The sequence below is a fragment of the Geotrypetes seraphini genome, chromosome 7 (assembly GCF_902459505.1).
Source record: "Geotrypetes seraphini chromosome 7, aGeoSer1.1, whole genome shotgun sequence".
NCBI classification, from domain to species: domain Eukaryota; kingdom Metazoa; phylum Chordata; class Amphibia; order Gymnophiona; family Dermophiidae; genus Geotrypetes; species Geotrypetes seraphini.
Genome location: NC_047090.1, coordinates 83476011 through 83489807, shown reverse-complemented (window position 1 = coordinate 83489807; position 13797 = coordinate 83476011). Strand labels below are relative to the sequence as shown.

Sequence of the window (13797 nt, the reverse complement as noted above, 5' to 3'; positions counted from 1 at the left end):
AGAGAGAGGGGAAGCTGGACACAGGAAGATAAACAAAAAGAGGGGAGATGGGAGGCATGGATGGGAGTATAGAGACAGGGACAAAAAGGGGAATGCTGCATGGGGTGGTATATGGACACAGGCGAGTAATGCTAGATATGGAAAGATATATGGACACAAAGAGAAGATGGCTAGATTTGGGGGGAGAATAATGCAGAAGGAAGTTGCTGGACAGGCGGGGCATAGGGATATAGAGGAGTGATAACTGTACATAGGGGTTGGGGATCATAGAATGGTGAGATAAAGGCAGGGAGAAGGACACAGGGGAAATACTAACATTGTTTGTTTTTATACTTAAATCATAACTATTCGAGACTTGTGCAGATGGGATCAGGAGGAGATGGGGACAGGGCCATGCTCGTGGGGATGAGGCGGGGACAGGAACAAGAACCGAGCTCACGGAGACGGGAACAAAATTTATCCCTTCTGCATTATCGGTTTAATGTGAGAAGTACAGTGTTAAATGTGGGAATTGTTATATACCAACACTGAAAACAGCTAACACAGCTTAGTAAATGGACCCATAATTGTGGGGTTTTGGTTTTTATGTGTTTTTAAATGATGAATGAGACATTCAGTGGTTACACTTGAACTGCTCTTACCAACCTAAAGGCAACAATTTACCTCATGTTTGAAGTAGAAAATAATGGGAATATTTGATGGTAAATAAACATGACATAGATTGGAAAAGTTTGCTTGGTTTTTAGTTTTCTTCATTAGTAACTATGCTACCTGACATAAGTAAATTAAGCCCAGCAGTGGGGAGCATCATGTAGTAAGGCTATGCAGACTTACTGTGTGGTGATAATATTAGGAGAGAACATTGCATAATGAAATTAGCTGCACCTCCTCTAGACCTATTCTTATTACTTCTTTTAGATTAACTTGCCAGTTTTGCCATTGGAGCAGTACTTGGCTCTGCTGCTTTCTAGAGTAATGAATATTATTGCTTCATATCTACGACTAGCTTGCATAGAGGTTACTAACTTCCATTTTGGCAGCATAGTTGGTAATAATGCTGTATCAAATGTTAGTTTGTGGAAATAATTTCTCCTGTATACTTTGTAGGATCAGAGTTTGTGACAGGTTGGACGGGCAAAAGAGGCCGGAAACTGAAATCCAAGTTAGAGAAAACGAAGCAGAAGGTGTGTATTTGGGTTACTGTTAGATATATCTTGATTGAAAGTAAGGAGTGGGTTACTGGACTTACTAATGCAGTGTGTCGCACTGCTATTAATGTTCTTTTCCTGATATCTATTCTGATTATCCTTTGTGATACTTTATGGTTTTAACCAAACAATTAATAAAGTGCAAAAACATCACAAGTGCAAAAAAATTAGGTGTTAAAACACCAGAAAAATTCAATTTCATCTAGTACCCTTGACATTCTTCCTTTTGCTGCCTTCGTTTCCTCCACTCAGTTTTGTGCTTTAATTCCTCACCTATACACTGATGCTTAATTTCTCCGGAAGAGGTACAAACAATAGTACCTGTGTTGTGAAAATGCAATAAAATATTGGGTTTTTTTCATCTTCAAAGAGCTCCTAATTAAATAAATTCATAAAATTACAATTTATAAACACCAAAAAATATAAAACCCTACTTATGAACAAACTGACCATAACCTATGCTCCTATTTATACCAAATAAATAAATGCATTCATGATTGTTAATCTTATTGTCAAGAATTATGTTATTTGGTTTGTCTTTTTTGTAACTTACTTACTTTTAAAAAAAAAATTTTGTACATCGCTTAGTAAATCGAATAAGCGATTCATCAAATATTATTAATAAACTTGAAACTTGAGCTTTGAATTTAATAAGAAAAAGAGGTCATAAATGGTACAGTTCCATAGTAAGTGGTAACAACAGATGGCCAGAAGACATTCAGTTTGTTTTCAAAATTAAATACTTGTATGTTTTATAGTTAGGTATTCAAATTACTATCAGTTGTGGAAATGAACTGGGTTTCTGATAAATTAAATATTTTTTCCCCTTTTGTAAAAGGTACGAACTATGGCACGGGATCTCTATGATGATCACTTTAAAGCTGTGGAAAGCATGCCACGGGGTGTAGTTGTAACACTAAGAAATATTGCAACCCAGTTGGAATCAGCTTGGGAGCTTCATACCAACAGGCAGGCAAGTATGGATGGACCACACAGACGATCTGTCCTTCACATGAAATCTTTGAACAAAGAGTAGTGAGATGAAATGTTGCTTTGGTTTGTTGTTGTTTCCTCTGCTTGAATAAAGTCATATGGTTGCATTAGTCTAAAGGGTTACACAGAAATAAAGGTCCAACAAGCTTGTTGTAAACAAATATTTTGTTCAGATGAAGTCAGTGAAAGCTGGTGAAAATCTGTTTAAAAGTTTTTGAAATTTGATATCTATACTAGTTCTCTCTTGATAAATTGGATGCATATATATGGACTTTCTTATAGGTCTCAGTCTTGTTCCATAGTGCATATAGAATACTGTAAAATTATATAGAATTATATAGAATACTGTAAAAATTTACTGTTTTGCTATGTTTTACATATACCTGGGCGTTGTAACCCTTTAGAGTTTTTGTGAGGGTTCATACTCTAGCTTTCAGATGGGAGGCTGGGTGGTGGATGGGGGGACGAGAGTGTTCGTGTGAGGAGGGAAAGAGTGGGATGGAGGTAATGCTGGGGTGTTGGATGTGTGTGTGGGGATTGATTGGTTTGAAAATGGTTGAGATGCGAGGGGAAACGGGGTAGGGTTGGGGGGACGAAAGAAGTCGGGATCGGGGTGGGAGGAGGGTTTTGGTGGGGCGGGGTGGGGGGTGGAATGCACCTGGGGTCTCTGATCAGTAAAGTAATGATAATTCAGTGGGTGGCGAGCTGGTTTGGCTGGGAGACCGGCGCTGCTGCCCCACAGGCCGGTTGTCTTTGGGAAGACTTACTTCTTACCAACTGCTCTTGTGAGTTCTGTTAAGATTGCCAGCTTCAATATTGATGGCTTGCACTCCCCGGTGAAGCGCAGCAAATTACTTCAATACTGTAAGAAATTAAAAGTAGATGTTCACCTCAGCGTGTCAGAACATATTAAATTAAAGAGAGACTGGGTAGGAGAAGTCGCTTTTGCTTCCTATAACTCCAGACAGCGAGGTATTGCTCTCCTCTTCCATAAAAAGCATTTCTGTAGTATGCACAAAGTGATCCAGGACCCCGAGGGGCGATATGTGATATGGGCAGGAGTTTTCCTGGGGAAAAAGTATGTGTTTTGTTCTCTTTATGCACCTAATGTATACTCTCATAGATTTTTTTCTGTATTAGTAGCGGCTCTGATACCTTTTTCTGAATACCAATTGGTCTTAGGTGGGGATTTTAACATTACTGCAGACCCACTTGTTGATTGCAGGCCGCCTAAGCCTCGATTGAAAGGGGGTGACCACAAGGGGGTGAATTTTGTGATGCAACAACTGGGTCTGATTGATGTATGGCGCACACTGCATCCTACTGAATCTGATTTCACTTTTCACTCTCAAGTTTATGATGTTCACAGTCGCTTGGACTATCTGCTGGTGGCTTCTTCTCTGCTGGCGGGTATTCCACGAGTGGTGATTGAAGATGGTGTTTTGTCAGATCACCACTTGGTTTGGCTGGAGCTCATTGATAGGCCGGGGTCACAGGGGTCGACTATTAGTTGGCGTATGAATCCCACGCTTTATGAAGATGCTGAGTTTAAGGATTTCCTGGAACAACAATGGAATTTCTTTGTGAACGAAAACCCTGCTTCTGATGTATCTGAAGTGGTGTTTTGGGAGGCAAGCAAGGCGGTCTTGCGTGGTAAAATTATTGAGTATACTACCCGCAAGCAAAGAGCCCAAGATAAGACACTGTTGGACTTGGTACAACGTTTGGCCGCGCTGTGTGGGAGTTTACATGCTCCGGATGCCACGTCAGCTCGATCTCAATATTTTGACCTACGTAGACAAATTAATGATTTATTGGCAGATAGAGCCCTTAGAGATATCAAAATGTACAAATATCGCCTACATCGCTGGGGCAACAAAGCGGGAAAACTGCTTGCTTCTTTGGTAACCTCAAGGGCTCCGAAGCGTATTATTTCAAAGATTCGGGCGCCTGATGGTAGAGAGGTAACTGCCCAAGTGGGGATACGGCAGAGTTTTGTTAATTACTATAGGGCTCTATATGACCGGGGGACTTGTGACACTGCACAGAGGACGACTTTCTTTCAGGACCTACAGATTCCGTCCTTGGGACATGAGCAGCGAGAGTTGTTAAATGCCCCGGTGCGAGGGTTGGAAATTCAACAAGCTATTCGGGCCCTAAAATTGGCTAAAGCCCCTGGGCCTGACAGGCTGAGTTCTGAATATTATAAGTTGTTGGGGGCACGTGTGGTGGGCCCATTTCAAGCCCTATGTGGGGCTCTTTGTAGAGGCGACCTGCCTCCACATAGACTAACTCACGCTAATATTGTGGTTCTACCGAAACCGGGTCGGGCGGAAGATCAGCTGGGATCCTATAGACCTATTTCTCTGCTCAATCAAGATATCAAGTTGTTTGCTGCTATTATGGCAGCTCGCCTGGGTCGGGTTTTGCCCAGCTTGGTTCATTCGGACCAGGCAGGTTTTGTGCCGGGCCGCTATTCATCTGCTAACGTGTTGAGAGCGCTTTCGGTGCTGCAGAGTCCTGGACTTGTTGGGCAACACCCGGGACAGCAGAACGCTCTTATAGTTAGCCTAGACGCGGAAAAGGCGTTCGATAAAGTGTTATGGGATTATCTTTTTTGGGTTCTTCCTCAGTTCGGCATTCTGGGGAGCTTTCTGACTGGGATTCGATCATTATACGCTCATCCTACGGCCCAGATCCTGATCAATGGGGAGCTTACCTCCTCTTTTGAACTCGAGAGGGGGACGCGCCAGGGCTGTCCCCTCTCCCCGATGCTCTTTGTGTTGGCGCTAGAGCCACTTGCGACTAAGCTACGTCAGAGTCCCGATGTGCATGGTATTCGGTTGGGTTCCCAGGAATTTAAAATTAATTTGTTTGCGGATGATATGCTCATCTTTCTGGGAGACGCTGAAGTGGGGGTTCCTCGATTATTAGATCTTATACAGAGATTTGGAGCTTTTTCTGGGTTGCGCATTAACTTTGATAAGTCGGAGGCTCTGGCGATCCGCCCCCCATGTGCTCTGTGGCATGATCCTTCCTTTCCCCTGCAATGGTCTAAGGGTACGCTCAAATATCTGGGAATATATCTGCATGCGGACCCGGGGGTGGTTTACCGGAAAAACGTACTTGATAAATTAGATGCAGTCCGAGCTTTGTGTAAGCGGTGGATGGAATTTCCCCTCTCATTCCTGGGGCGCGTTGCCCTTATTAAAATGGTCCTCTTGCCGAAGCTCCTGTATCCTCTACAAATAGTGCCCCTTTGGATCAAACAGAAAGATGTGCAGGCTTATAGGGGGGTTGTTTCGTCCTTTATATGGCGCTCCCGCCGGGCGAAAATTGGCTATAACAAACTGATTAGGGGGCGCGAGCAAGGAGGTGTGAACTTGCCCGATTTGCGTCTTTATAATGTTGCTGCTTTGTTGAGATGGGTGCATGAATTATGTACGGGTGTTGACAGGTTTGCTCCGGCTGGATTCTGGTACCTTTTGTCAGCTCCGGTGTCAGTTTTTAACCTCCTGTGGCATGGGGCGGGACCCTGCCCTTCTTTGCTTCGACCCTTGCGAATGGCCTGGTGCTGGTGGCGGTCTTCATTGAGGGGAGCGGTGGGACCTTCACCTTTCACGGAATTGGTGGGCAACCCTAAGTTTCCTGCTGGATCGTTACATGCATTTTTTGCTTCGGTTCAGACGTCTGGGTGTCGTTTTGTGGGGCAGGTTGCTGAAGTTGAGTCGGGATCGGTTCCCTCTTTTCTGTCATGCCGGGACCGCTGGGGTTGGACCGCAGGGTCTCTGTTTGCATACTTGCAGCTGCGTAGCTATTGTTTGGCGCTTCGTTCACCAGAGGGCAGCTTACCCACTTTCACTTCCCTGGATCAACAGTTTTTGTCCGCCCCATCTGAATTCAACACGCTCTCGGAGTGGTATAAAGTGGGGAGGGAAAGACGGTCTAGTAGGTTTCTTGATGCTATGGCAACGGATTGGACTCTAGCTTTGGGAGAGCAGGTTACTGCCGATGAATTAGTTCTGTGTTTTCAGGAATGTGCCTCTGCCTCCCCTAATGTGAGTCTACGGGAAGTACATCTGCAGATTCTGCACCAATCTTATTTAACGAGATGTAAGGGGCGACAGATGGGGTTATGGCTTGATGACTGCTGCCCCCATTGCCCGGCTCGCCGGGACACCTTGGTACATCACTTTTTGGAATGTTCACATGTAGGGCCCTTGTGGATATTTGTGCTTCGGGAGCTGGAGAAAGTTATAGGATTATCTATAGACTGGTCTTATAAGACGTTGCTGTTGGGTGTCACAAGTCCCCTGGTGGAAGCGGGTGTTGGCGAGCCTGGAAGGCGCTTTCTTTTAGTGGCATTAGGAATCACAAAGAAACTAATTCTTCGCTACTGGATTGGCACCACGCGGCCAACAGTCCAACAGTGGCTGGCCAATATGTCTTTGATGGCTGGTTGGGAGCGACAGCACCGCCGGGGTGTTGCGATCTGGAAATCTAGGACCTATTTGGATTATTGGAGTTCCTTTTAGTGCTGGTTAGAGATCATGGGTGCTGGGGGTGGGGTGGGGGGTTGGAAGGGGTGGGTTTCACTTAAAATTGGATCTGCATGGGAGCTGATATGTTGTGGATTTGTCTATGTTTATTTCCTTTTTACATGTACCTTTGACTTTTGTACATGATGTCTTTCTTGGATGGTTGCATTTTGTATTTTCTCGTATGCATTGATCCTTTAATAAACACATTTTAAAAAAAAAGAATACTGTAAAAATACAGTGGGCTAAAACCATAACTGGCTCAGTGGGTGTTGCTAAAACATGGATTTGCGGAATCCATGCCCTGGCCCCCATTAAACTCATGCACCTTTAAGGAGCTGGGGTCTAAAGGAAACTCAGTTTTGTGTTGGGATAAGGGCCATAAAATGTTCCATTTGTATGTAGTACAGTTTTTGTAAGTAAATCCTCTTGGTCTGATATCTTTGGAGTGTTCTCATTGCTTAGTGGTGTTTCTGAGTCTAAGCTAGTAACTTGTCTTGTAGGATTATAAGGCTGTTTTAATGCTATAAAATAAAACTTCAGATGCAGCCCCCCCTCCCCCCCCTGCCTGCATTTTTTTAAATGCCGGTGGTCCAGCACGATCTCACCAGGAGCTTTCCATGCTCCTGGACGGCTGCCTCCTTTCTTGCTGCTGCATACAATTTTTTAAACACCTCCCCCCCCGGTACCTTTTTTTAAATGCCAGTGGTCCAGCGCGGTCTCGCCAGGAGTTTTCCGCTCTTCTGCTGGACGACTGCCTCCTTTCTTGCTGCTGCAGAGCAGGCACATAAGGCAGGAGCGCAAGCATTTTGCTTCCTGCCTGGTCCCGCGCCACTCCGTGAATGGCTGCCGCCAGTTCTTGCGAATGGGCAAGGTCCAGGGATGTTGCACAGTTGATACCCTTTTGGGTCCTCTTTGTGGCAGCTCGCTTAGGGGCTGGTGTCCCCAGGCTGCTGTGTTGACTGAGGACCTGCCCTTCACATTAAATAATTTATTAATATTGAATACTTGTATTGTTTTCTTCAGTCTGTTGCCCCCATTTCTCCTCAGCGCTTGGGGTGGGAGATCTTTGTTTTTGCAGCAAGAAAGGAGACAGCTGTCCAGCAGGAGCACAGAAAGCTGGACCACCGGTATTTAAAAAAAGATATTGGAGGCAGGGGGAGGTGTTTAAAATTTGTATTTGCTCCATAAGATGCACACACTTTTTTTGGGGGGGGAAGTGCATCTTATGGAGGGAAAAATATGGTATTTACTTTTTTTTTTACAACTCAAAATCCTTGCTGTGGTTTTGCTAAGTAAATATTTTTGTGTATTTTTATTGGATACTAGAGAGGGTAAACTTCATTGATAACACTACATGATTAGGTGAATTATTGAGTATAGATGTAATGTTGCTTGGCTAACCAGCTTTGGTTAGCCAAAATAATCTATAGTTAAGAAGCAATTTATTAGTAGTATTTTATATACTGCTGACTTATAATGCTTTTGAAACAGAATACAAAACCCATTTTCAGGAAAGCATTAATAACCAAAACCAGGAACATAAAATCGCCCCAGTATATTCCATGGGTAGTTTGATTCTGCTCACAGTACAACATTGTTTTGCTTGTGGAAAGGCCACATGATGATTTTTTTTTTTAATCAAATTTCAGAACATTATCATTCTTACAAATAATAAAGAAGAAAGGAATTTTACAGAAATAAAAAGACAAGTAATGTAACCTCCAAAGGGTTATCTCAATAATTTCCTCCAGTCCACATAATTGAGAGAGAACAAAACAGGCATTAAATGAAACAGAAACATTTAAACATAATCATGATCAAAAAAAAAGATCAAACGTTATGGTGTTTTAATACAAATGAAACTCCAAATATTAATTATTTGTTAGAGGCAAATTTTCCATGTCAGCCATCCCCAATACTTGTGGAAAGGCCACATGATGACATCAAGAACAGTACTGTTTGTGGCAGGGGGTGGTGTAGTCAGACCGCTCCCATATTACTGAAATTGATAGTATGTGTGTGGGAGTGGGAGTGGGGAGGAGAGGTTCACTGCTCCTCAATTTGGATCCTGATAAAATCCATTTTCTGACAACCCAAAAAATCCCCAAATCTCAAGATGCTATCTGAGTCTGTCTGTAGAACTTGTCTTCAGCCCATCAGAATGTGATTTTCTGTATCCTCCCCAAAGTTTCTGTGTCACAAGGAATGAAAAATGTGTGTTGAATTTGAGATACTGCAAAAAAAACCAAGTACTGACTTCTACACCTCTCCTTTTTTCACTGCCATTGGCCTTCAAATTTCTGTTTTACAGTACATTGAAGGAGAGAACACGTGGAGAGATTTAATGAAGACTGCTTTGGAAAACTTAATAGTATTGTTGAAGGATGAAAATACCATTTCCCCATATGAAATGTGCAGTAGTGGTCTTGTTCAAGCACTTCTCACAGTTTTAAATAATGTAAGTGATAAAAGAAAGAGTAGCTGGTAAATGCACACTCTTCAAGGGTAAGCATTTTACTTGCATTTTTATTTCTGTGCCACATGCTATATGGCATACATATTTGAGACTCTCAAGCTGACCATATACAGTAACAGTTAAATGTCTGTAAAGACAACTAGGGTTCAGTGAAACTACGAGAAGAAAATTGCTTTAATTGAATCCTGAATTCTGTAATCATATTAGCATTTGCTCATGACCAGAAAATAAGGTTGTGGATTGTATAGATATTTCAGATGGGAGAGAGAGAGAGGACAATGGAGGAGGATTCTGTATTGTTATTGCATATTAAAATATCATTTGATTTTTAAACTCTGTATGCTCCTTGTGGTCATCCAAGAGTTTCCCAGGAAATTACTAGAGGGACTGTTTCGCCAATTGCTTAATTGTCTGTTTCAGTCTGACAGCTTCATGCATCCCATAGGGGACATATAAAATAAAGAAGAAATGGGTTGTTTCATTGGTTTTCTCTATTCATTTTTATTTTTCTTCTGTCAGAGCGCAGATTTGGATATAAAACAAGACTGTGGTCAGCTAGTGGAGAGATTGAATGTGTTTAAGGCAGCATTCAGTGAGAATGAAGACGACGAGAGGTAAAAGTATAAATACAATACTCCAAACGGGCATGTATTGGAGGAATTTAGATTTAAACAAAAGGCTATGAATAAAACTCTTCAAAAGTACTTACTGATAAAGGAGAAAAATTAATGTGAAAGGCATGGGGGTCAGGAATCCTGTATTGCTTTATGTTCTCTCCATTTTTCTTAAAGTTAAGTAGCTTATAAGTATGCATTGAGTAGGTGGCAGAGGTGGTTTTTGATCTTGAATTACCTATGTTCACTCTAAGCTACCCTCTGCTAAATGTGGAGGGATTGATGTACTTTTAATCTAAACTGTACTTCTCGCTCTTTTACTTTTTACCTGTGTTTGTGTTATTTTTAAGAAACTGGTACATGATTCATTTTTATTTTATTTAGCATGGGATGAACACAGGATCTCTAATTAGCAAGTAATGGTATATATTGAAGAACTAAGCCAGTACTAGGCAGAGTTACATGGTCCTGATATGTATATGGCCATTTAGTGGAGGATGTGCTGGGATGGTTTAGATGGGCTGGAATGAGCTTTGACAGAGACTCCGGTAGATGGAACCTTTATCCCAGGACAAGCAGGCAGCATATTCTCTACATGTGGGTGACGTCACCAACGGAGCCCCCTAGTGGACATTTTCGCAAGCAGACTTGCTTGAAGACCTTCAGGCTTGCGATTGGCCCACGCATGCGCGCGTGCCCCTCCCGCCCTGCCTAGGGCATGCGTTTCCTCAGCGTGTCCTCAGTTCTCTGTTTTCCGTGGAGCCAGAAGCACTGCTCCCTTGCTTCGCGCGATCTCATTGTCCCTCTTGCAGCGCAGCTTATTTGGTTAGTTTCTTTTGAGTCGCTGTGCTCGCGTCTTTCTTTTCATTTTTTTAAGTTTGTATATTTTTGACGGTGTTCCCAGTCTTCCTTTGGCTGCCTGGTCTTGCGGGGCCGCGGTTCTCTTTTTTCTTATGTCCCAGCCTCGTTCCGGATTTAAACACTGCACTAAGTGCAACCGGGTTATCTCCATCACCGATCCTCATCGTTGGTGTGTGGAGTGCCTGGGTACAGAGCGCCGCGCTGAGTTGTGTCCCCGTTGTGCGACTTTACAACCGCGGGCTTTTCGTAGACGGGTGGCCAAGATTCTCCAACTCTTTGGCCCCCATGGATCCTGCGGTACTGGCCTCAAGCTCGGCCTCGACGCCCTCGTTGGGCGCCTCGTCCTCGAAGTCCCCGTCAACCTCGAAGGCTCCGGCCTCGGCCCCTCCAGCTACTCCAGCTTCGGGTAAGTCTCCTCTTTCCTCCTCAGGTATGCCAGCGAAGAAGCCTACCTCAGAGTCTCATGTTAGCGCCACCTCGTCGGCTTCTTCGAGACATCAATCTAAGCATGCCTCCTCACGTATGGAATACTCTTCCTCGAGGTTGCCCCTGAAGGAGCGCACTGCTGCACCTCCGACCCACCTACCTTTGGTCTCGGTGCCTATGTTCGAGGACATGCTTAGGGCTATTATTACCACGCAGTTTTCCTCGGTGGTCAGCCAACTAGTCCCGACTTCAACGCCTTTGACCTCGGTCTCGACTCAGCCGTGGTCTGACCCGCCCGAGCGTCCTCTCGTCTCTCGAGGCCTCAACCGTAAGACTCATCTGATTCCCTTGAGCAGGTCTTCCTCTCGGGAGTCACCGGTGACTTTTCGAGGGTCCAAGTTGGGGGCCGCTTTTTCCCCCGCTTCTGCGGCGAGGCTCGCCTCTTTCAAACGGCCCCGGTCTTCCCCGCCCTGTCGGGGCAAGTCTCCGACCTCAAAACCATCCAGACACACACTTGTTCTTGAATTGGACTCTAGTGTTTGTTCCCCATCGAGGCGCTTGCCAGCTTCTAAAGAGACTGCTTCGAAGCCGGTTGGGGATTTTTCCTAGGACCCCGGGTCTTCCTCTGTCCATCTGGCGTTGGGCCGTTCTTCGAAGCCCCACTACACGCCTTAGTCGAACCTCTTCAGTCTCCCGTTCACAGGACTCTGAGGCTCTGGCTTTCCAGGGAAGTTTCTCCCTCTTTCTCGGCTGCACCCTGATCTCGGGTGGGGGATCTCCATCTCCAGTATCGTGTTCTTCCCTTCGTCCTGGCGGCCTCTCCGAGGGTGTTCACAAAATGTCTGTTTGTGGTGGCTGCGGCCTGCAGGTGTTTCCCTACCTCAACAACTGGTTGATCAAAGCGTCCTCTCGCGACGAAGTCCTGCGAGCGACGGAACAGACCATCTTGCTCCTTCAGAGTCTCGGCTTTGAGGTGAACTTTCCCAAGTCTCACCTCTATCTGTCCCAGTCTCTTGAGTTCATCGGAGCGGTCGTGGACACGGTTCGTCTCCGCTCCTTCTTGCTTCGGCCTCGTCAGGAGGCCCTTATCCATTTGTGCCGAATGGTGACCCATCTGCACTTGGCACCGGCTCGGTTCATGATGGTCCTCCTAGGTCACATGGCCTCCACGGTTCACGTGACTCCTTTTGCCAGACTTCACCTCCGTATTCCTCAATGGACTCTGGCGTTCCAGTGGAACCAAGATCAGGATCCTCTCTCTCGACGCATTGTGACTCCTTTGTTGAGGAGATCTCTCCGTTGGTGGATGCTCTCTTCCAATCTTTCCAGAGGTTTTCTGTTCCATGCTCCTCCTCCGCAAAAGGTCCTCACGACGGACTCGTCGACCTATGCTTGTGGGGCTCATCTAGATGGTCTTCGCACTCAGGGTCTTTGGTTCCGTGCTGACCGTCTTTGTCACATCAATCTTCTGGAGCTTCGTGCGATTTTCCTCGCTCTGAAAGTTTTTTGTCATCTACTTCGTGACCGTGTGATGCTGGTTCGCACGGACAACCAGGTCGCCATGTATTATATCAACAAACAAGGGGGCACGGGGTCCAGGTCCCTGTGCCAGGAGGCGATGCGGCTCTGGGATTGGGCCGTCCACCGCAACATATTCATTCGAGCTGTCTACATTCAGGGCCAGCGGAACTGTCTAGCAGACAAATTAAGTCGTCTTCTGCAGCCTCACGAGTGGTCCCTCCACTCCATAACACTACGTCAGGTGTTTGCTCATTGGGGGACTTCGGACGTCGATTTGTTTGCGTCCCCCCTCAATCACAAATTGCCCCGCTTCTGCTCCAGGGTTTACACCCCTCTCAGGATCGAGGCAGGGAACACGAAACCCTAAGTGCGCATGCGCGCTTAGGGTTTTATATAGGATTAATTGATTCATTAAGTTATTTAAAATATTTAGAGCTGTGATACTATATTGAGTCTTATATTGATACTGCCATTATGTAACGATGAATATTTTTATGACTACTACTACTACTATTATTTATATGGGTAATAAATTCTGAAGATCAAAATTGAATAGCTATTCTGTGAGATCTTGAGCAAAATATAATTAGCCTCACAAGTGAATAACATCATATAGCATTGGTATAGAACAGGTGTCACAGGGCCAAGAACTGATTGTCAAGCTCTCAGCATGCAGGGACCCCTTGAATCCTTCAGTTTTACTTTAGTTTATTTGTTGGTTCTGCATGGCAAGCATTAAATTGGGCTTCAGGCGTTGCCCAGACTGTAGAAGAAAAGTTTAGCACTTGAAGCACTGCAGTTTCATAAATTTGGTTCCGAGTGCAACAGGCTGAATGTAAGCATTGTAGGAGAATGTGTCTGCATACTCTGATGTCTTCGTGAACATTAAGGCAGAGAAAGAGGAACAACTTTAGCACAAAAATTGACAAATTCTGCATATTCCAGTAGGTCCTCTTATGCTGATACTGTCTCCATTATTTTTATGCAGTGACTTGAAAACCCCACTTTAATATTAATCTTTTAACTTATAATAATACTTTTTCTCCCTTTCTTCCTACCTTCTCCTTCATGAAAAGACTTGGCACAGTATATCTATATCCCAGTCATGGCTCAAATAAAAAGCTACTGCAAATTCCTTTGCCAAGCCAGGAAATACT

The 13797-nt window shown here is 44.5% G+C and overlaps 1 protein-coding gene across 10 annotated transcripts in view; it reads left to right on the top strand.

The window, feature by feature from the left end:
- The window catches only part of HECTD1 (HECT domain E3 ubiquitin protein ligase 1), a 365311-nt gene that overhangs the window by 128228 nt on the left and 223286 nt on the right, over nt 1-13797 (top strand). For all 10 annotated transcript variants that reach the window (XM_033952151.1, XM_033952152.1, XM_033952156.1 and 7 more), the window contains exons 15-18: nt 1108-1184; nt 2047-2181; nt 9054-9200; nt 9738-9832. In XM_033952151.1, coding sequence (XP_033808042.1) covers nt 1108-1184; nt 2047-2181; nt 9054-9200; nt 9738-9832 — 454 coding nt within the window. The remainder of the gene's footprint in view (nt 1-1107; nt 1185-2046; nt 2182-9053; nt 9201-9737; nt 9833-13797) is intronic.